Source organism: Coffea arabica, chromosome 2e (genome assembly GCF_036785885.1).
Source record: "Coffea arabica cultivar ET-39 chromosome 2e, Coffea Arabica ET-39 HiFi, whole genome shotgun sequence".
NCBI lineage: Eukaryota > Viridiplantae > Streptophyta > Magnoliopsida > Gentianales > Rubiaceae > Coffea > Coffea arabica.
In genome coordinates, this window is record NC_092313.1 from 14,146,162 (window position 1) to 14,171,545 (window position 25,384).

A 25,384-nucleotide genomic window follows, 5' to 3' on the forward strand; every position below is an offset into this window, starting at 1 on the left:
ACGAGAAAATGCTCCTAACTTTACCAACGGAGCCTACAAACATGAGTTGGCGTACGAGGTGAAGAGGTGCGCAATGATTTCAGATGAACATCGTACATCCCAAAATTCGAACGGATGGTGCTCATGTGATGATGGTGGGACCATGTGGCTTTTTTTTTTTAACCAAACAATAACGGCGGGACCACGTGTTTGCCTAACACAGTTGGTAGATAACTGTACTCTTCCTAACCAGTTACACTACCCCTAAACATTCTGCCTTTCTAGTTTCTACTACTTGAGTTGAGTGTAGGCCAAAGATTGATTCTTAACCCGTAATCTAAATATTTTGGGTCAGTGATGATTGAATCTCCTTCAGATTTAAAGTTTATCTGGCTAACTGGAATCAAGAAAAATTATACAATTCAACGGTTATCAACTTTTAAGTAAATATTCTAGTCCCATTTGTATTTATTTTCACCTTCTAAAACTCAAAGATTGACTTGCAAAATTGGAAGAATATTATAGTCCCTCTCCTAAATACATTTTTAATAATATTTTTACATAAAAGAGCTTATATGTTACAAAAGTTGTCATTCTAAGGGTGCTAAGTGTGATTTCAAAAACTTAAGTGGTGCTGGGAGTGATTAGGGGAAACCTCAAGGGAGGTTTTTGAAATTCTCTCTTAAATTAGAGCCTCCACTGGTCCACTCCAATGCCGTAGGAGCAAAATAACTGCATGCTAAGCATGGTAGCACTTGATTCTTAAATTTGTCCCATGCACGTAATCTAAAATAGTTAATACCTGACTCAACATCACACGTAATTCAAACAATTAGGTATTCCATTTTTTATGGAAGAGAAAAATTAATAGTTCCATGTGATCCTAATTTAAGTCAGCTGGAGTAGTGATACCATGTTATTGTTTACTGAATTACCGTATCTCTAACAGCATTTTTATGCAGTCAAGGAGGTCTCGATCTAATAGCTAAAGTTGATATTCCAGTAATTAGATGTCATGGGTTCATGGTTACTTCTTCCCCACTTCTTAATTTCCACTCCTCCCCTATTAGAAATTTTTTTTTTTAAAAAAAAAAAACCATTTCTATGCCAATCAATATTCGTAAAACAATCCCAAGAAATTTGGAGTTATGCAAACTGTACGACAAAAATGATCCCTACAGGCAACTCAAGCAGCAAGCCCTCCTATGAAACCATTTAGGCGCCTGTGAATTTGATTAGCACCAAGAAAGCTTCATTTAATCGCCATTCCAAAGTTCATGGTAGAGATTGAAGGATTCGCCTGCCATTTCTTTGTTCCAAACGTGTATTTAAGCTGACCGAGAAACAGTAAAGTGGCTTTTGATTCAAGCCCAATCTTCAGTAAATGCAGTTTTGGAGACCAATCCAACTTCTTTTCAAAATTGCATCCTTCCTGTTATTTGCCCTTTGTCCCTTCTAGCCAAATGGTTCCCCTTTTTACTATTGAAAAAAAAATCCCAGCCAAATATTTCTGCTAAAATCTTGGTTCTGAAGTCTGGACGAATACTACAACCATCCAACCATTGGACCTCGAGTATACAGATTTTAGATGAAGAAATTCCAAGTTTTGCTTTCCCATCAGCCCAGTAATCTGCCTTTACAGTAGGAAGAAACTGAAGAGAAAATGGGAAAAACGAACTTCGTTTCTTAGTTAAACATTAGAGATAATTGCAGTTTCAGTCTCCAATATTTGGTTTGTGTGTCGAATTGGTCCCCCAATATTTCGAGCATAACAAATTTAATCCCCAAAGTTTGTGATTTTTGGAAAATTTAGGACAACTAACAGAAATGGAGCAATAAATAATGGTCGATATCAAATTGCTGTCGGTTAATAATTTTGATTTTGGATTTTTTATCCCTAATATTTTTTTATTTTGAATCATGATTTTTTTTAATTTTTAAATAGTGATAGTAAGAATTTTATCATGAATAAAGTTGCAACTTAGAATAAAATAGCATTAAATGGTTAATAAAAATCCTAATTGTACTTCTTTTTCTTTTTATTTAATTTATTCATGCTAATAATATAACATATATTTCTTTTCTTTTATATAGTTAATCTCAAATGCGACATAATGTATGCACATCATTCTTTCTCAGTATTAATTAAAATGATTTATATCAATTAGCACAACAGATCATAGCCTAAATAGCATATCAAATAAGTTATAATTCGATGATAATATATCAATAATAAATAAAACATAAAGTAGTGGAAGAAAAGGAGAATTCTAGTTTTATAATCTAAATTTATTATAGTTGCTACTATAAAAATTGCTGGATGCTTTATGCACGTAGGTTTCAAATTCTTATAGTTAGCCATTGTACTTATAAAACCTAGTAAACATAAGTATCAATATGAAGTAATTTTAGAATTTCTTAGAAAAACTCTCTATTTTTTATTATTTTTCTTGTCAATTAAAAACTATCATTCCAATATTGTAGTGTTAAAGTATTTATTTTAATATCTATGCATCTTGATAATCATTTGGTGGTTCATAAAATGGAGATAAAATATCAATTTCATTTCTAACTCAATTGATAACTTATTAAAATGCCAAAAACAATAAAAAAAATCAACTTAATTTATAAAAAAGTATATATTCCTTATCTTTTAAAGTGATATTTAATTAGTTTTTAAATTATCATTAGAAATAAAAATAATAGAACTCATTATCAATTAATTATTAATAGTGACTATATATATATATACACCAAATTTGAGAATAACTACATATAAAAAAAATGAAAGATATGATATATTATTAGCATAAATAAATGATATAAAAATATATACGAAGAAAAAGAAGTATAATTAAAATTATTATTACCCATTTAACACTATTTCATTCTAATTTGCATCTGAATTAATGCTAAAACTCTTAATACCATTATTTTAAAATTAGAAAAATATAATGATTTAAAATCAAAACACTGGAGCCTGAAAGTGCAAAATTAAAATTATTGACAAACAAAATTTGATGTTGACCGTTAGTTATTGTTCTATTTCTATTAATTGTCCTAAATCTGCCTAAAATTATAAATTTTGGGGACTAAATTTGTTTTGGCTGAAATATTAAGGATGAATTTGGTACATAGACCAAATATTAGGAACCAAAATTACAATTCTCTCGAAACATTAATTCCTTTACTTATGGTCCATTACCAAAGAAAGGAAGAGATTTTTTCAATTTTATCCAAAAGGGATGACGTTTTAGTTTCCACATGGGGCTTATACTTTTTAGCTCAAGATTCATATGATAATTTGTTTTTCACTCCCTCTTAAATAGTTTTCTTCTCATTTTTTTTAATAATTATCTGATGATCATACGAAGAGCATGATTGAGTTGCTTATGTAATATATTTCCTCTTTTAGTTTAAAGGATATAAGTCAAATTTATGTCCCAAATCAAAGTTTGGGGCACAAAAGCAAAAATTACTTTAAATCTAAAGGTGCAAAATGGAATTTACCCTTTTCCAAATGCTTCAACGTTAGAGATATTGAATATTAGTAAAATATCTCCTCTTCATTGTAATGTCAAAGAAAGTCTTATGATATTCCTAGTAATGTAACTACTTACAAACTCATTTGACTCGTGTCATGAATCATGATCATCAGAAATACATGTAAGGATATACTAATATATATATATATATATATATATATATATATATTGTGTGTGTGTGGGTATCTACCACGTATATATTATTCATTTTATTGACTACACAAGGCGTTTCAATCAATTTGGGAACGCAAAAAGAATCTATATCACAAATCTCAAAAGATATGGTGTGATCCCTCAAAGCTAGGGGACCAGATTTCGATTGTGGAAAAGTTTGAGGAGAACCTCCACTGAAATTGTCCCAGCATATGCTACTTCCTTCTTCAGCATATCCAAATCAATGAGCGATCCACTTAGTATAAAACCCTCCATCAGTACTTCTGCGAAAAATCGAGCTTATTAGGATATAGCGAGTGTTTGAGCAGCCACTGTATGACTGTGTGGGTTAAAGAATAACATAGCGATTCTCCTTTGTCAAGAAGGCCATGCACATGCAAATTTCCTTCTTGCCAAAGGAGAATTGCTCTGCCATTCAATCCCACAAAGCTGTCATCAGGTTCCAAGCAACTAATCAAGGTTTGCTTTCATGTTCTTGAGCTTAATTCTAAATAAATATAGCAATTTTTTTTGGTTTTTTGTTTTTGTTTTATTTTTTTCACAACCAATTAACCTATTTTAGGCCATATTATGTTATACTTTAACTCCTATGTAAGCACAAACGTACAAACCTAGGATTTCCATTCCACAACCATGTCTAAAATTAGGGTAAATTATGCATAATTTCCCCATACTTTTCCAAAATACTATATGACTCTCCTAAGGTTTTAAAATATCTATATAACTTCCCTGTAGTTTAATTTATATAAAGTGGAAAATAGATCAAAATCATCTCCCATTATGGCGATTCATCGAGACGTACTTGAAAAGGGCATGTAATGAAATTATAATATTCACTAAATCCTTTATAAATTTGCATAAATATCTACTTAATCTTCTTATGATTTTGCATGAATCCACTTAATTCCCCGTATAGTTTTATATAAAGTGGTTACATTTTAGCCAATTCAATTAAATAAGGACATACATTATGGAGATTGTATTCGGTCAAATTGTCACTTCACATAAAACCACAAGTGTGTTACGTGAATATTTAAACCATAAGATCTAGTGTCATGTTGTGTCATACAAAAGCATAAGGGGGTTATAATTAATGTATCCCTAAAATTATGTAAAAAGTTTCAGCTGGTGTGTTTTTGTAGTCCTCTTGTTGGTTTTCTCTCGAGACTCTATAGTTATGCACGATTGCTAATTTGAGTGATTTTCAGTTTACAAAAGGCATAACAAGATTAAGCGATAGGTACCCAAAGATTTTTGCTTACCTCAACAGACGGCCCCCAAAAAAAAAAAAAAAAAGTTCCACGCATTTGAGCGATTAAAAATGAAATCAGAGGGTGTTTGTGGAATACCAGCTGAAGAGTTCTGACTTCTGGGGAATGTGTGCAGATGGTATTAGAGCCCTGTTGCCGGAGGAGCGTAGCAGTTGCAAAAATGAATCGGGAAGTTAATTTGGAATGAGGATTTGATCAGATTACATTTTGCAAGGAGTAATAGCAGACAATTCAAGGAGAAAGTGCTTAGATTACAGGACAAGATGGAACAGTTCATTAATGTTGTCTAATCTGTAATGCCTTACTGTTGTTTAAAAAATTACTTTTACTTGAAAAGAAAATACTACTGTATTAATTTTCAATTTTCCTTCTACTTTTATTCAGGTATTATTGTTATTAACATTTATTATTTTGCATTTTTATGGCAATAACAATTTTCTTTGTAGATATTCATAGAGAGATGAAGAGATTGTTCCTCACTCATATTTGATCTGCGTACATAATATATATATATATATATATATTCTACTCTTTTAGTCCTTGTTTTAAATAAGAAAAAGTTTGAGTGTTTTTGGCTCTAATCAGAACTATGGATCAAGGCATGCATCCAAGACTATAAGTTATTTGTAAATGTTTTTATAAATAACCCACCAATACAGCAGTTAGCTTTCACATCAATAGTAAAATTCAAACACACGACCTTTATGAAAAAATGGTACATCCTTACCAAGTGAAACAATATTTATTAGCCTCTTTTGGTCCATGAAAAGTAAGAGAATAACTACTTTAGTTGGAATAACAGTAAATAAAAGTAAATATCAACTTGACAATTTTACTTCACTTTTCCAAAAAAAAAAAAAAAAAAAAATCCCTATGTTTAGCGTTCCTCTTAACCAGTGTTCTTTAGTTCAATGGTACAAAGTCTCCATGGCTGTGAAATCTCAAATTTGAGTTCAAGTTGAAACCAAATATACTTTAAAAAAAAAAAAAAGAAGAGAACATTCCTCTTAACAGAAGTCCTTAACTAATGCTTAGCGTCTCTCCTTAAAAAGTTCATTGGGTACCGGTTAGTAAATAACAAAAATAAGCAGAGAAAATATGATATCGCAATGAAGAATATCATTGTCTAATGTACTTGAATGTGGGAAGGTTCCAAATGTTACACATTTATATCAAAGGTAATTCATTTTGTACTTCGAATGTGGGATAGTTTGCATTGAAAGATTGTTAACATGGTCACTTTCCTGAAGCAACGAAAATTCATTATATTTTCTTGTCAAGTAAATGTTGTCAATCATCAAACCATAGATATATTTGCAATGAATTTTAACAGCTTAGAATGATAGGAATCAAGTTATACTCGATACATAGTTTGAGCACGAGTCATTGTAGGTGCTCCTTGGTGGATCTTTTATTATCTGAACAACAATTTTCAGATCCATTGTTGTGAAAACCGTTCTTGGTAAAGTCTATTCGTGCTTTCTGTACTTACAAATCATCAGAGGAATGTACATTAAAAAAAAAAAAAAAAAAAGTCACCTAACGTATCAATCTAGCATAATGACTAATATAATTACCAGTTTTCATAAACAAAAACTAAAGTTGCAAAAGCCATTTTCTGAGAAAAAAATTATCCCTTATTTGTAGTCAAATATTTGAGGACATCAGTCAATTTCTTGGACAATACAATCTGTTCTTATTAGCATGAGTAGTTTTGAAGATAATCCGTTAGGTATGTTTTGTGTCAAAATATTCTTAGCAGAAGAAATCTGGTACATTTTATGTCAAGTTTATATAGAGGCAAACAAGCTGGAAAAGGCCCAACATGAAAATATAGTAATAGAGGTAAAATCGATAATACTACATTGATCTCTGGACTTCTGCAGCATGTCTTTTGAGATGACTTTCACCATGCTTGTTGTGCGAGTTTCAGCTTGCAAAATTCAGCTGCTCTGAAGGTGAACTGGCCAGCTAACAAAGCTCCAAAAGAAGGGTGATGGCGATCAATTAAATAGCAATATTTAACGATCATAACCAAAGATCAGATAATAGCAATATTTAACAATCATAACCAAAGATCAGATAAACAAACAAAGCAAAGACCCATCAAAAGAAGAAATGATAAAAGAAGCCAAAATATGCAATTTGGGAACTGAAGAAATTAATAAGCTGCTGTGGAGTATTGCTGTTTTCGTGCTGTGTTGCAACACAATTACTGAGCAAATCTCCCTTGGCAGACAAACCTACAACATTCTGAATAAGCTCATCTGCCAAGGGAGATTTGCTCAATAATTCATCTGCAGTTCTAGAAAAGCATTATGGCCTGGATAACCCTTCCACACCAACTATTTATACAATTTAGAGGCGGTCTTGATTGAAAGAGACGGGTGTCAGATGGAACAATCACTCGAAGAAATTTAGCTGGTTTATTCCCTTACAAATGAGACTTCGTACATACTAGATAAGGGCCATAAGGCGTGTCCTTTGCGTAGCTCATGGGTCATTGCACAATGGGGCCAAAACAGAATACAAATGGAAGGATAAAATTGACTTTTGATAAAGAACCCAAGGTTCAATCTCAAATCAGTCCTTACAGGTGGAATCATGCATCAACATCTTATTTGTTTGGCATAAAATCCTCGAAAAATCAATGGGGAATTTTTTTTTGTCTCTTTAACATTTTTTATCGGACAGCTGCATTATTAGGATAATATCAGCACAAACTGTCCAGGCAAGTCCAAATTGAACCAGCCGGACCCCTTACAGGCTTTGATCACTATATTTTAATCTGCATGTGTAGAGCATCAAAGCTTTACAAAGCCCCTTTTTTTTCGTAAATCATATCTGCCAATTCCTCTGAAGAACACTTCATTCTGTGTAATAAAGGACCCATTTTTCCAGAAATTTAGTCACCTGTCGCATTTCAAGATAATTTCTTAAATGGGATGTTTCTACTTTCTACAGATGAAATATAATTCTCTAAAAGGATGAATAGGTGGCTTATCTTTGAATGAAGACCTTTCTTGAAGGCATTTTGGAAATTTTTCAAGATAGAAAACTATGGCTCAAAAGAAAGAAGATACAACAGTATGTTCTCCTAATATTTGTCCCATATTTCTCAAAAATATAAGTTTTTGTGGTTCCGATGGGATAAGTCGGGACTGAGTTGTCTTTCTCCACAAAATAAATGTGCATGCATATATGCTGTAGGCATTAGTGGCAGAGCCAGGATTTGGCATTAGAAGGGAGCAAATTTGAAGATAAAAGAACACATATAAGTTGTTTTAAAATGCAGAATTTGTAGCTTTTTTTTTAACTCCAAAGAATCTTAATTGAGAAGTAAGAGTTCTAGTTTTAAGTTTTTATTACTACAAATGATGGCTTCAAATATAAGCCAAATTGAATTACATTGAGTGCTTTTTTTAGACGTGAAGTGAAAATGTACAAATATTACACATAGAATACAATACTACATACGGAAGGATAGAGATTAAAACTATGCCGTATTAATGCTACATACTGTTAAAACAATAAACTAATCTTCTATTGACACATAATAACAAGAAGAACTATAAAAATCAATCAAACATAAATTTAAAGAATAGAAGGACCACGAAATTTTTGAGGAAAAAGTCAAGTTGAGAGGGACAGGAGAGTTGAACAAAATTTTGGATGGAGGGGGCCAAAATAAGGACTTGACATCAAATTCTATTAAATATTATAGGTAAAAGCGCAATTCTTCAGAAGTTAGGGGAGGCGACATCTCCTGCTGATCACCCCCTCCCTCCGCCACTTGTAGGCATCTTGAAGCCTAAAAAGTAAAGAAATGGAAAATAAGATCATAAGAGATAGGAACAAAATATTTTTTTAAGCCATAGGAGAAAGGAAATAATTAACATTGTAAAATTAATACGCAAAATTACTGAAAACCATGCAGTAAGTGAGAAAACTAATAAATGGTTTTGTCTATTTATTGTTAACGGCATTAATCATACATTATCTATGTCCATTATGTACCAAAAGTAGTGTACTTGGCACATGACTTAATACATTTACAAAATTGAAGCCTTTAACAATAAATGAATATAAATTTACTTTCGTTAATCTGTCCACTTACGTACTATGCTCTTTTCAGTTATCTATCTAAAGTTTTGTATGTGTGTGTATACATCTATCTATCTATCTTATATATGTATGTATATGCTTGTGAAAGATGGACATGGAAGGTGTTTTGCCTAATGCATACCAGCTCTCGTATATCAATAGAGACGTATAATGTGTATACCAGCTCTCATTTCATGAAGATATTTATCAATAGATACGTATAACGTGTGTACAAACTCTGATTTAAACCAAAAAAAACCTAGAAAAGAATGTATGAAAGGGGGACCATGAGGGCAACAGCAGAAAGTTGAAGAATTTCCTGGATGGAGGCATTGTTCATAGCATATACCAATTTATTTCAAAGAATATCCATTTAAATGTGCGAATAGTTTGAAAAATAAATTGGCGAATCGGCACTCCAATCTACAGGCAGCACGGAAGATGCAAAAAAGGTTCAAATTAACATCAAACTGTAGAGACGAATGTCAGGGCCGTTCTCCTTTGGCAGAAATGCTTCAGCTTATAGAAATGAATGGAGATGGTGTTTCTGCCAAAGGAGAATTGCCCTGCCATTCTGGATCTCTACCATTTTTTCCAAGAGCCAAAAGCCCTTTGAGTGGCACGACTACTCACCGTTTTTTTCCTTGTATATATATACATTCTTTTTTTTCCGGTTCGGTGTATTTGTACTCTTATTTTCTCAAAAAATTTTAATGTTACAGCTTGTGATACCACAGGTTAAGCAAGTCAAGTGGTGTAATAGCAGCAAAGGGCTATTAATAGCGTCAGCTTTGAAGTGACCATGTACAACATTTACATGCATGTAAGAAAGTTTAGCAGTGAAGGCAGCAGAGATCCATTGCAATCATGAAATTGTAGGGTTTCGTAGCCAATTCTCACATGCAAATAGGCCAGAAGAACTTCCAATTTCCAACTTTGAGGATAGAAATGGAGTACAATTAGCTTTTTGAATTGTACAATCTTCAGTTCGATATTACTCTGAAAATTTGTTGCATGAATTTGATGAGATGGTAAGCTGTTTGGTTTTTGTGTTAAAAACTTTTCTAAGCTTAATATAGCGTATACTGTTGTCTTATTTTATTTTTATTATTTGGATAGGGGTGAAATATTTAAGAAGCGGAGAGGGAAAGGGAAGAACTAAACTCAAGACAATTTCTGAAATTTCAGCTTTAATTATTAGATCAAAACTTTCTCGGCAACATAACATGTACTAGGGAAGAACTAAACTCAAGACAATTTCTGAAATTTCAGCTTTCATTGTTAGATCAAAACTTTCTCGGCAACATAACATGTACTTGAATATGTTCAAGAAATTATTAAAATGAATAAATATGAATCGTTTTGGGATGATTGGACCTCATGCAGTGATCTTACTTTTGTTTTGATAAAGCCATAATATCTGATGATCGATTTTGGAAGACTTTCCTATGGTTGGAATTATTATGAAAAATAATCATAAATCACATAAACCAGGATTCATTGTCTTGTTCGTTAATCAACAAGTAGGAATAGCAGTCTTATAGACATAGTTGGTCCCTCGATCTATTACCACCAGGCCACTTCGAGTTAAAGCCAGGTTTTGTTTTAAAAGAAAAAAGAGTGGGGAAATAAAATATGAAGAGAAAATTGCACCAATCGTCCCCCACATATTATTGATATGAAATTTTAATCCTTCAAAATTAAAATGACTGATTTTAGTCCGTAAAAAATAATAAAGAAATGTTCACTTTTGGTTCTTCATCATCTTTCCGACCAAAATTCAAGGACCCATCACTGATTAGCTTTGTAAGAGCAAATTTGGCAACTCACTTAATGTTGACCTAATTTCTTAATTCACCATTTTTTTAGGGCAACATTAAGTGAGTTGCCAAATTTACCCCTAAAGATTATTTCATGACGGGTCTATGGTCTATTCTGACTAAAATTTGATTGAAAACTTGTGCTCTTTTTTATTTGTTAGGGGCCATTTCAAAGCAAAAAATCTTAATTCATCTGATCCATCTTCCTATCAGTAACTTTGAGCCTCATTTATTTGTTTGTTTACTTATTAATTTTGATAACAACAGATGCTTAAAAGATTGACTGAACCCAAATATTTTTTTACCACTAAAGAGAGAAAGGAAATAAAAACCTAAGATACAAACATTTGCTCCAAAATATAAGAGATTCCTTTGCTTTCAATATACCTAATTAGGCCAGGCCTAGCCAAGGCTCATCCACCATTGTGGCCTGGAACTGCGGACTTTACAAATCGCCTGTTCCGGCCTCGTTTGGTACTTCTGCTTCTGTGTCTCCGCTGTCGTTTTTCATCAGCAGCAGCCCGACTGGATTATGGGCTTGTTCAAAGCTATTTTTTTCTTTTAGCGTGGCACGGTTCTTTTCCCCTGTGGATTTTTTTTTTTTGGAGGCATCTCCTGTTGATTGGAAGAAAGACGCAGGATGATTTAAGGGCAATCACCCAATGATTTGCCCCATAATTGTACATGTTATTACTTTAATATCAATGATAACACCAATTTTGTATCCCAAAAAAAAAAAAAAAGCACTAGGTGAAGCAAAATTTTAATTTTAACCTGCTGTTTTTTTATTTTGAAAACTAGCAGGGGAAGGGTAGGATTCAAGAAGTGGGGAGGAGGGGAGATTGGAACCTATTCAAGTTTGCATATTTAATTTAAGTATTCAAACCATCAATACCAAATTAAGTATATGTGTAAAGCTGCTATTCAAAAGGCCAAAAAAAGTATAAAGCTGAAATATTTGGAAGTGTAGCTGAATTAACTTGATTATTACACTGACTGGTAAGGCTTGGATTAAGTGCCACTAATATTGTGCTTGAAGTTTTCGATATTTGGTTACGTACCACGAAAAGTTTTTGACTGTACTTACATGCACATATCTAATAGTGTTTTAAAAAAATATTAACCGTTTAAATTTCGTATAATTTTTTGCTATAATTTCATTTGTTTCTCTAATCCTAATAATTTCACGCAGACCTATGAATAAAACTGCAATCAAGACCATGCAAAGGTAATGCATGTACTAGAGTTTAGAGGCTGAATATGTCAATACCTACAGATGTTGAAATATTCCAACTCCAATATATAAAATTTAAGTAATCAATCGTTTTTTTTAGGTGACGGTCTAACTGTGATTCTAATTAAAATATACTTTAATTTGGGACTAATCTACCTCCCAAGATATTCAAGTTCACCCGAAAAAGCGACTTTTTTTTTCGTATGCTCGTGTTATAGATTAAGCAATCAAATTAAATTGAACAGGTAAACTACTATAAATTTTAAAAATGTGGGGTGGGACACAAGTTCACCAGAAAAAGGGACTTTTTTTTTTTGGGTATGCTAGCTCATGTTATAGATAAAGCAGTGAAATTGAATTGAACAGGTGAACCACTATAAATTTTAAAAATGTGGGCTCGGACAAATAGTATATTGGCCTAATTTGCTAGGCAAATACTCTTTCCGTCCTAAATTGTTTGTTGCATTTTAAGATTATTACAAATATTTTGGAACATTTCAAAATAGAAAACATGACACTTTCAATGAGACAGATAGAGTATTTCTTTTTGAGTAATGCAGTAAAAAAAAAAAAGGGGAAACGAAATAAAACCAATGTGGAACATTGCTCGAGCATGACCGTAACAAAGTACGGAACATGCACGTAGTAAAGAATCTAAATTCTGTATTCTAAGACTAATGCAATGTAGTAATTGTGGAAGAAAAACTTTCTTCAGAGGAATTGCGGGGCAAATCTCCTTTGGCAGTGGGCACACTTGCAGAAATACTGAAGCATAGCTAAGATGCAAATGTCACAAGTGGGCTGCCTGCCAAAGGAGTATTTGCCTTGCAATGCAGCTGAAGCCTGAAGCTGGCTTGCATTCCAATTGCTCAGTGACATGATATTTATAGAGTCAAGCAGCCTGGATATGCCATCAAACAGGGAGCATATCCCAAGAGAAACAGGGTTGGGACAAAAGCAATTATCAGTAACAATTGTTCTGATCTGTGTACAAACTATGGTACGTGGTTGTAAATATCAAACCACAAATTGTACAACGAAAATCAAAATAGTGGAAGTCATTTACGTGCAATAGATCACAGCCGCACATTTAACCAAAAAATAAAAAAAAAAAGGTTAAGGTTTCTGGTCAATCTCAGCAATTGATCCTCTGCCCCTTTTTCCCGTGAGAATTATCTTTTGAATCCTTTTGATTTAAAGAATTCTCTAGCTTGCTTTATTCCTTTCCCACTGGTGCCTTTTCACTGCAAGATTGGTTTCTTTATCATATTTTTCTTTGAGGTTTTTATTTTATATCCTGTGAGGTTAATTCCTTGAAACTTAATCAGCACTGAAACTTTTAATCCTGGAAAAGAATTTTGTTTCCAATTCTTATTTTTAACCCTAAAAGATCGGGCATATATTTCGCGGGCATATTTAGGCATAACATCTGTTGACAGAAATAGTGAAGATGAATGTCTGGAGGATAACGATATAGGCTTAAATTTTTTTGACAAAAACTAATAATTTCTTGTATGAATTCTTTATACCCTAAAATATGGAGAAAGATTTGCATCTTTTTTCCAACAGAAAAAGGTTTGAATGAAGAGCGAGTAAGTCCTATAGAAAAGAGACAATTATAAAAGTTAATTATGAAAATTAGTTCCATAAACAAACCCTATTTACAAACAAAGACTAGTCATAAATCTGAAATACTGAAATTTACAAATATTTATTCTTTTTAAACAGTAAAAGTCAAAACTTCAAAGACTAACTGGAAGAAAAGCATTTTTCGTTTAAGCCAAAATGATCTCTCTTAAATTAGGGCCCTGAAATAATTTTACCTTGATGAATAATGACTCAAGCCTGAAGGTGGTATATGCTCTAATGAAATGGCATGTTCCAAGTTCAAAAAATCAAAGGAAAGCATATGCCATCAGAAACAATTCTTTCCCACAGTCAAAAAGCCAAAGCAATTCGGACCAGAAAAGTTCCATAGGCCTGCGCGCAGTCTCGGAGACGATTATGTAGATTCTGTGGTTCTTCGCTTTCGTTTCCGGGGCAAGATTTGATGGAATCAAATTTTATTTTCCTTAGAATCAAAGCTATGACAAGTAATCTACTGAAATTCTTGTCCTTTATACAAAAAGCTACCTCATATTAGTGAGGTTTTCCCATCGAGTCCTAGCAATTTTACGAATTCAGTTAGAAAAACAGGGAAAAAAAGAACCCCAATAATTTTCTAATGCCACACACGAAATTGATCACTGTGAAGTGATCAAGGAAGAGTTGTTAAAGTTTTTCCCGATGACAAATTCAAAATTCGAATCAAGTGTTTAGAAGTGAGAAAGGTGTGAAAAAAAGTGGGAGGGTTAAAAAAGAATTACACAAAATTTTAAGAGCCAAATCACAAGAGGAAAAGAAAAATCCACCACCTTGGAGGCTAACCTAAAGTTTTACTCGAGACCTTGGGATAGGCCACGGATCCATATCCGTGAACTCCTTTTTCCTGGTAGTACCATTAAGATCTGAAGCCTCCCTTCGCGATTTTCGTGCCCTTTTGATCTCTTGGAACGAAACACGAGTCATGTGGGGAGGAAGTTATTCTTTATTCACATCTATTTCACCTATTAGAACAAGATTTTCCCCTCGAATCGAATGAGGGATAACCCTACTGGGATATCACAATAAAGATCCCCAACAGTAACACGTTCACAGGCTCTTTCAAGCAAGGTATTAGCATGTTGATCAAAGGTACAAAGAGTTCCCATAATTTTTCTACCATCCAGCAACACAATAATCAGCTTGTCAAGAAGGATTGCAGGGAAAAGCAGGGAAAATTTTGATTTCCGGTCCTGCCCAATACATTGATAAAGATTTAGTGTGCAAAATCCTAAGGAATTTCTTCCTATTGCATTGTTGCTAATAATGTGACTTGTGACATATGCTTATTGCTTACACCAATTATATAATATGTCGTCCTATAACTTGAGACGTTGAAAGGCTTATTGGAAAGAGTAGCCTACCGTTTATAATAATACTAGTTCGGCCTTTTAGATTTGTACTTGAAAGAACATAGAGTTAGGCTTTTGGAAATTTTCTTTTTTGTTTCTTTTTTTGGTTCTTCAAAGTTTTGGAGGACTTAGCCCAGTTAGAAGATTTACTTTTTAATATGCATAAATTACTCCTTTGTAATTCTGCAGGTTAGGTTCATGCTCCCTCCTTTGTAATTTTTAATTATTATTAATAAATTTTGAACTGATATCCCACCTGGTGTCCGGACTTTGCCAAAAAAAATCATTTTATAGAGTAAATCTTATATACACTGACAATGTATACACTATCACCTTTTGATTCATGACATGTGTACAAAAGTTGAATTTCAAATTTAAATTTTGCATAATTATCATTCATCCAACGCTAATAATGTATACACTATAAGTGTAGAAAAGATTAATCCATATATATATATATATATATATATATATATGTATATATATATATAATAAAGTCATATTCTCATCCTTATTCTTTTATTTTGTCTCTTTCCTGCATGACTTAGCGACATAGCAAGTAAGTGCAATGTGCTCCACGAGTTAACCCCCTAATAGCCTACGGTATTCCATCCCTCTTTTTTCTTTTGCCTTTACAATTCTAGATAATCCTTCCATAATTATCTCTTCCATTCTCTCACCGTATTTTTCCTTAACCCTAATCGTCAAGCCTAAATTTCCTGGGGATTAGTATAAATAATTTTGAATTATGTTTTTAACTCTCTCTCATCTTCAACTCAAAAGTTCGAAATATCAATTCAAATATTAGATTATCTTTATCAGGTTATCACTATCAAAGATGCTCTACATTTTTACTCATATATATATGGTTCTTGATCTATTACTCATCACTTTATCAAGCAGTGCAGATGTTTACACTTTTTCACCAATTTTTTTGGAATTTTTTTTTACTTCAATGCAAGGACCGGATTTGGAACTTCGTTTTTATTCCCTTCAATGCAAGGACCGCATTTGGACTTTGTTTATGCTCGCTATATGTGGTCTGTAATTTCCTATACCTTCTTCATAGTTAGGTCATTGAATTTGAATTTTCTAAGTAAGTCTTCAAAAGTTACAGTTTGGTTTTTATTTCTGGCAAAGTTTTTGTAATTAATTTGTTATTTCAATTTATAGATTCACTCTTCAATTAAGTAAAACATATATTGCTTTTTTGGTTAGTGATTTAAAAGTGACCTTTTAAACTATGTGTTTTCACACGATCTTTTAATTGCCTTTGACAATTTATTAATTGTCTTCAACAATGTGTTAATTTTTTTATTTTCTAGGTTTCTGAGATTAAAAAAATTTTGTGCAGTTTTCAATGTTTCTTTTTAGACTTTGGTAGAAAACTTCTAAAGAACAACAAGGTGTCACTGATTACATATATGGCAAGGCATCAAGTTCATTGTCATACAGTAGTTCACGTCGTGCAATATACATCAGACTATTTAGATTTTTTATGTTTTTGACTTAAGAGCAAAATGCATCTTATGTTTTCATTTTGGTTTCTATTAGCCGTGAACAGATTTAGAAGGTTGCTGTATTCCTATGACTTGATTGATTCTGAATTTTGATCTTTTATTAATACTTCATTCGGCTTCTTTTCTTTTCACATTAACCTTTAAGCCATTTATATTAAGTACCAAAATTGATGTTTTGGTAACGGATTGACCATTCTTTTGTTTGCAGAAGATTAGCCAAGATTTGATCTTGCCTATTTTCAAGTTTTTGAATGTTACCATATCATCGATTTTTTTTTTTGCATTTTTGAATTATTAATCACTAAATTAGATGTTTAAATTTACATTATAAGACTATTTTTGAATAACAATGTGCACATAGTAATGTATTTAAGAAATGTTATAATAGATTATACAATAAGTTTGTATTTTATGCAAATAATTTTATGAACTGCACTAAATAATTTATTATTTTTAGACAATTCCTATTCAACGAATGGGTACAAAACTAGTTGTATAAATAATTCAAGCTTGTTCAAATTATTTTAGGAAATTAAGTTTAGATTCTTATTAGAATTTCAGCATGATATAAGACAACATTAAGGATGACTACAAAATCTAAGATGACTCACAAGCTATATATTTGCCAATTTATGATCACAAGGAGAGTAATTAGTGTGGACAATCATAGCTGTTCTATATGATATTTTAATTAACATCCACATGACTTTCACCTTTAAGAATTGCTACAATTCTATCAATTTTTTTTTTGGGTAAAATTAGAGACATTAACGATATAGTTGCAATATATTCCCGAGACCATTTTACTGCAGGCCAAACTTTAGGGATATTTAAGCTGCAATTCTCCCTTGAAGAGTATGCAGTGTTCCTTTTAAATTTTTTATTTTTTTAGACAATATACGCAATGTTTCTGGACTATTCCACTTTGCATCCCCTAAACTTGAACATCATTCTCACTTTGCACTTTAACTTCAAAATTGGACACTTTTTCCTCAAAAAAAAATTGAACACTTTGTACCTTATCTTTCATATTTGTCTCGTTAAGTCCAATCAACGATATTATTAGCGAAATTAATGCAATATAGGATCATGCAAGGCAATGAAAATGTATCATTTATATCCAACTTCGATCCCTTTACTCTTTTTTGACCACTTTCAACATATTTTGTCATTGATTTGCACAATCCTCTATTCCAATAGTTTTACTAATGCTATTATTCATTGGATTTAAGTGTTATAAATCTGAAAAATTAATGTGCAAAATATCTAAAATTGAAGTTTCAGATGCAAATTAGAGTGTAATAAAAGTTTTAATGTTCACAGTAGAATTAGTCCAAATGTTTCTTTATTGTCAACAAAAGTTCATTTTTTCGAAGAATAAATTTGTATACAAGAAAATGTTCACGTGCAACACCTCAAGATTGTTGGCATATTAAATCAAGACTCAAAATTAAAAATTTCTATATTATTATTTAGTAGTGTTTTAGTCAAGTTAGGGTTTTAGTAATTATATTGGAATCAAGTTATGGTAGTTTTATTGTTTAAGAATTAGTATCTTATTAGGAAATTTCTTATAGTTGTAAGACTTGTTTATCAGGTCATCTAGTCTATAAATAGGAAGTTATATTATTGTGTTTAGTTGAGAAAAGTGAAGGATGGAGAGATTTATTCTTACGATGTGATTAATAGATTATTGTTGATATTATTTCTCTTCGCCCACACCTATTTTTATGTGTAAATTGTCTCCCCATATGCATTGATTTTATGAAATATATCTCCTATATATTTTTGTTAGAATTTTTGGATTCTACAAAGATGGGTTAAGTATTGTTATACAAGAAGAATCATCGATCTAAGATACCAAAAAGGGCCGAGGAAAAAGTTGAAATTTTAAGACTACCACAGGATCTCACAGCCAATGAAGTGTCCTTTTCTTCTTGCACCTGTGATACAATGTTTGAGACTAAGGAATTGGAAACATGGATAAACACATATAAAATTCCATGGAAACAATACTAAATTGTCTAATTTTCGATACCCTTCCAGTGCCACTTCCATCTGGGATGTAATCAATTGAAACACCGACGAATCATGATTTTTTCGAGTATTATTTTAAACAGCAAGAAGATTGTTCATATGATCTAGATTCCATGGACAAACCAAAAACTTGAATGCTTTAACTGAGACAAAAGGTACTTTGTCTATGCCAAAATAAACATACATGAGGAGAGAGGTGGAGAGAAAAACGTCAGGAGGAAACAGACAAAAGAAGCAGATAGGAATGTGAGCTTAGAACATTGAAACATCAAAAAATGGTTAGACATAAAAGGGACCCCCCAAAGCCCTCGAAAGTGAATGTAGCATATAGTGAGAACAAGGCTAGAATGAGTGACTTGAAGATGTACCTAGTTGCTAAAATCCAATGTGCCTCTCTGCCTTTTGCGGGATATGTTGAGCCCTTTCTTTCTTCCTTTGTTTTCTTTACTGTTGTTTTCTTATTTTATTTTATTTTTTAAATCAGGAGTTCTGATCTCATTTCATTCTATGCATGCCTGTGAAGAATGAAAAGAGCAGACAGGTCTTGTCATTGATATCCTTCTTTCAAGTACGGTGCTCTATATGTTTGGCATTTTCCCATAGAGGTGAATGAGATATTGGAGATATGTATCTGACTACCTTATATGCCCAACGGTTTTCATTATTCATCATAAATCCATGGATATATTATTGGCTTCCAGTTTAGATTTTACGTTATGAGAGTCCTATTTTGGGGATGGTTTGGGGCTCAAAAAACTTTTTGTGACACATCCCATCTCATTCCACTAGCTGTATACGTACCTATTGAGTAATTGAGTTAACTAAATCGGTAGCACAAGATTCACACTAGTGTAGCATTAACTTGAAGCTATTAGTATTTGTATGCAACATTAGGAAAATTATCATCAACTCCATCGAAAATAAGCAAGAATTTAAATTGAACCTTAAGTATTTAACTAGAATTGTACTTATAGAAGTTTTTTCTTTTTTTCCTTTTTTTTCTGGTTGTACTTTTGGAAGTTGTATGCCAGCAAGGGTTTGCAGAAGAAAATTTCTGGAGAATCAATCTTTCTATTTGAGGCATCTTTTCGGGGAATTATCTAACTTTACTTAATTGTTACATTTATATTCACTTGGTTTATATTTGATCGTACTATTGCTTTTGTCCATTCTTATGACAGAATTCCCGGCGTGCAATAGCCATCAAGTTTGGCCTCGAATCTTGAAAATTCTCTAGTTAGCTTTTGAATTCTTGTAGCATTCCATAGACATTTTAAACTGTCCTGCCAAAAAAAAAAAGAAAAGGAAAAAACATGGAAAAAAAAAAACATGAAGAAGATGAAGAAGAAATTTTCAAATGCTCCCCTTGAATTGAAAGTCGTATTGCCTACATCACTTACAAAAGCTTAACTCCTCTTTCAGGATCTAACCTTTGTTAATGCTTAAATTTGCACTGTTGGATGATCATCTAATGTATCTAAAATGTCAAGCGATAAACTTTTCTCATGTACATAAAATGGTTAGCGAATGAATACTAATTGGCAACTGCTTATGTTGAAATGTTACAAACAGTTTGTTCATTGCCGTTGGTGACTTTAGAAAAATAAATTAACTTTTTATATTGTAAGTTGTTCCCCAAAAAAGATTAATATATCATACACTAGAAATGTATATAAAGTAGCATATTTGGATGCATGACAATATATATTGGGGTCTCAATTACTAAACCTAATTGATTTGGCATCATAAATTAGAAATGTGAAAAAAGAAATTAAGAAAGAGTAAGTCAAGCGTGTTTGCACATGTTGTTATTTGCAAAATTTTATTTAACTATATTATAAATACATTTTTAACGATATTTTTTTATCTTTTCAATCATTATTTTTATTTCATATACATCTAATCATAAAAAGTATTATTATATTTTTTAAAAAAAAATTATTTCAAATAATCTCCTAAGCATAATTTAAGCTACCCCTTTAATCCAAGGGCAAACCATTCTGGAAAGTGTAGCTTTGATGGGACTTGCTGTTCAGCACCTAAGACCTATGTTTTCAGAACCGGACCGGATAGCGACTCGGCCGAGGTCAGGGGTCAGGGGTCAATGGGTTCGACCGGGGGTCGATAGGGGTCGAACCGGATGACGTCATAAATAAAAATTATTTTAAAATTAAAATGTTATATATATAATATCTAATAATATATTGATATTAATAAAGGCATATTCATATATATTTGATGTTTCAAATATATTTAACAAGAAAATACAAAGAAATTAGAACAATCAAGTAGCAATTTATATTATTTAATAAATATTAACAAGTTTAGAATTAAAATTATGAATTTAATTGAAAAATAACATCAAATTTTAGGACAATATTTATAAAGTATCAAATATTTGAGGTATATCAATAAGTTTTAACAATTTAGGGGGTCAAAACATAATATTAAAAAGTTTGAATTTTTTTTTTAAAAAAATACTGTTGAACCGGAAAAACCGGTTTTTTCCCGGTCAAACCCGGTCAAACCCGGTTTTTGACCGGCTTTGACCGGGTTTTAAATTTCCGATTTTCTAATGTGACTCGGACCGGCTACCTGGCCGGTTCCCGGTTCAACCGGTTCGACCGGCCGGTCCGGTCCGAGTTTGAAAACAGAGCCTAAGACTATAAGAGTAGGGAGAACACAGAATAAAACAACCGTAGCGAACGTTGTCAGAGCATGTGACCCAATCCCATTGGTAAATCTACAAAGTTTGCGAGACAAAGTGTAACTCTGAACCAGATTCTCGTGATAGCTGGGAATTGACGGCCTTTCTTGCTGATCAATGCTGTCTATCTGACTCAATCAGTATTATAAGTCAGGCTAGGCCAGCCCAGACATCCACCGCTGGCAACTCTATTCTATTTGCCACTCCGATTTGGCATCCCATGCACAAAAAACTCCAAACTTGCATTGCTTAGGCCCCTAGGAAAGTCCCTGCACTTGCTAACCCTGCATCAGAAATTCAGATTGGTGTCTCAATGACTGCATATATGTCACCCTTAGTGGTCCTTTTCTGCTGATCCTATAATAGCTATGGCCACTGTTGAGGTTGGACTCTACTTAGCTTACTTCACCATTCACCAATAAGGACTTCTATTTTTCTTTTATTTTTCATTCTGGTAGAAGAAATAATTTGACATTTTCTCATCCGAAAGCATAGAATCAAAGAGTCTGTTTGGATGGTAGATTATTTGGAATTTTTTTTGAAAAAAATATTGTATCACTTTTTTGAAATGATATATATAAGATAAAATGATAGTTAAAAAATATGTTGATAACGCAAATAAATAAATTTTGATAAATAATTCACTATCAAATTTAGCTAGAAGGACTGGATTCTATCTCATCTCCCAAGTTTTTATATGCTGTGGAAAGATTTCTTGTTTCAAAAGATAACTAAATGCAAGTCTTGAAATTATGGTTGGTAGAATTTGAAAAAGAGCAAGTTTGTTTAGGACTTGTTAAATTTCACATGCTCTCAGGCATTATACTTTTCAATCACTATCTTAAAGATAGAGTACTGTTGTTAAATTAAAACCGGACGTGATAGACCAGTTTGACTAATATAGAAGTTAAGAAAAAATCAAGATACTTTAACCTTCTCAATTTTTTTTTTTTTAGAAATATCCATCTCAATTTTGTTTGCCTTTTTTTTTTGTGAGTTTGGAAGCTAGACTGGAAAACATGTTGTTCACCTCCAATTTATGAGTTGCGACACCGTTGCCCGAAAAGTTTCAAAAGCAAATACTAACTTGTTATATTTAGGCATAGAGCTGGATTTCTAAAATTCGTTTGCTAGGTTGATTAATTTGTCAGCATCTCTTTCTTGCTTACTTTATTTCCCTTGGGTTGGTGAGTGGCTGTTTTTCGTCATCACAATAGTATTAATTTAGGACAAATCTTCTGTGACAAGATAGTTTAGCTATACTTAGGATGATGATGGTTACTTTTAGGATGATCATTTTGTTGATCCTCATAATCACAGAATATGATATATAAGACAATACTATGTCAATCTCTGCTTAGACATTCCCTGATCCCCATACACATCATCATTCCTCCCCTTTCATCTATAAATACCAAGCAAATATTAACTTGATCCATCCATATTCAGCAGAGAGAGAGAGAGAGAGAGATGGTACCATCAAGGGTTTCCAGGGAACAAAGGAGAATAGCCTTGAGGAGAAAGCTTCATATTCTGCGAAAACTTACCAACTCTAAATCAGTAATATCAAATTATACTTTTCATTTTGTTTTTACCCTTTCAGCATTTCTCCAGTAGGTTGAACATTTCTTTTTGAGCAGTTTTGGAGTAAATTTCTTGTTGTTTGTGTAGGTGAAAAAGAGCTCAATCATCATGGATGCTTTTCTCTACATCTACAAGCTCAAACTCCAACTAGAAGCTATCAGAAGAGAATACCAAAACCTCATCAATCATATCCAAGTATAGAATCCCCCACCAACCCCTGGTGCCCCCCGGGGAAAAAAAAAAGAAAAAAAACACACATATAGGCATACATTTGATTTAATTAGTTTGCATGGCTCTTTTTTAATTTTGATGTGTCCCTTATTTTAAAATCAATGAGTTTTTTTTTTTTTTTTTTTTTGGTTTTTGGAACAGGAAGTGAAAGTAGAGAAGTTTGGGACACAGTTTTTGGTGAGAGTGACATGCAAGAAGGGAAAAGACTTGCTGGTTTCAATTATCGAAGCGTTTGAAAACCTAAATCTCAATATTTTTCAAGCCAAGGCTGCGTGCAAACACTTCTTTTTCATGGAAGCAGTTGTTGAAGATGAAGATCAAGTTTTGGATGTGAAAGATGTAACTGAAGCTGTGATGACAGCCATTCAGAAGTAGCAATGATATGGCCATGTAATGCAGCCGTTAAAGCGCGGTGCGCGCGATGCTCGAGCCTCTAAGTTATCTTGTCTTGCTTTTAATTTTTGTTCTTCTTCTTCTTTTGTATTTCTTCTAAGATTAACTATATGATCATTCATCACTTGACCCTTGTAAAGAACAAGTTTGATGAAAGACAAATAATTAATAAGAGCTCCAAGAATAAATTGAAAAATTTTTTTTTAAAAAAAAAAAAAGCTAAAACTTGAGCACGTCGGTGGTGCTTTCAATATCTGCCTTAATAATAATAATAATAATAACCACATTTTGATTTAAGCCCTTCAACCCAAAAAAATAAAAAGCGTGGTATGGACTTGGACACCTTTTCGTCTGTATAAGCTGCTTTGGATTCTGATTTTATACGTCGTCAAGTGTATCTCATGGTCGTCAGCTACTACCCAACAATACGAAAATATAATAGTTTGGATAATCATTATTCGGGGAAACAAAAGGCTTTTTCAAAATTCTGTAAACATTTTTTTTTTTAAATCACGCTTTCATTTTTTTCTAATTGCTATTTTGTCTCGTATACATTACATTACGTCAAATAAACTACTACGGTTAAAAGAAAGTTCTCATATAATCTTCAATCCAAACACACTCCGTCTAATAAATGAAATAGCCAAATAAGGCATTGGCGGACAAGGACTGGAACATCGTGAAAATTGGCTATCACTGCCTGGAGAAGAAACGTGAAAACGCACAACAGAGGTTGTCGTCAATTGGGCCCCTATCCTTCTATGTATGAGGCCCCTCTAAACTTTTCCTTAATCATAAGTGAAGGGCCCAGTAACGTCTTAGCGGGCTTGCTGGCCCAACTGTCGGTGCGCATGTTACCTAACTTGAATTTTTTTTTTTTTTTTTTTTGGGGTGGAAAGCTTGAAACTTGAATCAGTTGTGTTGAATCACTGCAATTGGTCCAGTGGTCAGGAAAATGCTCTTGGGATCTTCACCACTGTCAAATGGGGTGGAAGAGTTAAAAAAATAAATGAATATGTTGTGTTGAAAATACTAAAACACTATTAGATGTTTTCACTTGATAGTCGTCAGGTTGCACAAGAAAATTTCATTCAAGTGACTCTCGATTTGTAAAAGGATTCTAAAATTATCCAAAAGTCTTACTAAGACCTCAAAATTTGTCAAACAAATTGATTTGGTCTCTTTTAGTTTACCAAAAAAGTTTCTTCCAATTTTTTATTTTTATTTTTTAAGAAAGTTGGTGTTCAGGTTTCAACCGAAAATTGTGTTTTAATTCATAAGTATCAAATGTAAGCAATAAAAATGTTTATATGTCCCAATAAAAATAATTATGTATTCCAATTACTTTGGCGTGATAGAATTTTGACACGATTTCTAGCTAGATTTACACGTACGTCATTATTGAATTTTGTAGTTCTTTTTAATCCTCTGGCAAATATTGTATCGCTACTTGAAGGCCGAGTAATAATATGTTTTATTGCAGATTATAGATATTATGCATTATTCGTAAAAGCTTATATGATAAGTTTAGTATTTGCATGAAACTCATGGGTGATTTTTGCAATAGACTAATTGATTTAATAAAGCAATATGTGTGCTAACCTGGATCCATCTTGCACTAGAAATGGATTTAAAAATAAATAAATAAAACTCAGGGACTGAACTGATCTTTAGTAAAAGTTTAGGATTTCTAATCTAATTTTTCCACCTCATTCTTTTATCTTTTTCTAATTCTATATGAAGAGAGTTGCCTTACGTGACTTGAACATGACCCACATTGAGTTTCTTGTAA

General features: G+C 32.5%; 1 protein-coding gene and 1 long non-coding RNA gene across 2 annotated transcripts; both read left to right on the forward strand.

The window, feature by feature from the left end:
- The first annotated feature begins 3,988 nt into the window (after positions 1-3,988).
- Positions 3,989-5,418, forward strand: LOC140036687 (uncharacterized). Its single transcript, XR_011840239.1, has 2 exons — positions 3,989-4,157; positions 5,085-5,418. It is a non-coding gene; the product is annotated as an uncharacterized lncRNA (long non-coding RNA).
- Positions 5,419-22,717: 17,299 nt separating this feature from the next.
- LOC113723081 (uncharacterized) lies at positions 22,718-23,766 on the forward strand. The gene is made up of 3 exons (XM_027246349.2): positions 22,718-22,944; positions 23,056-23,163; positions 23,341-23,766. The coding sequence occupies exons 1-3, from the start codon at positions 22,855-22,857 to the stop codon at positions 23,572-23,574; spliced, it is 432 nt and encodes a 143-aa protein (XP_027102150.1). The 5' UTR covers positions 22,718-22,854; the 3' UTR covers positions 23,575-23,766.
- Positions 23,767-25,384: the final 1,618 nt, after the last annotated feature.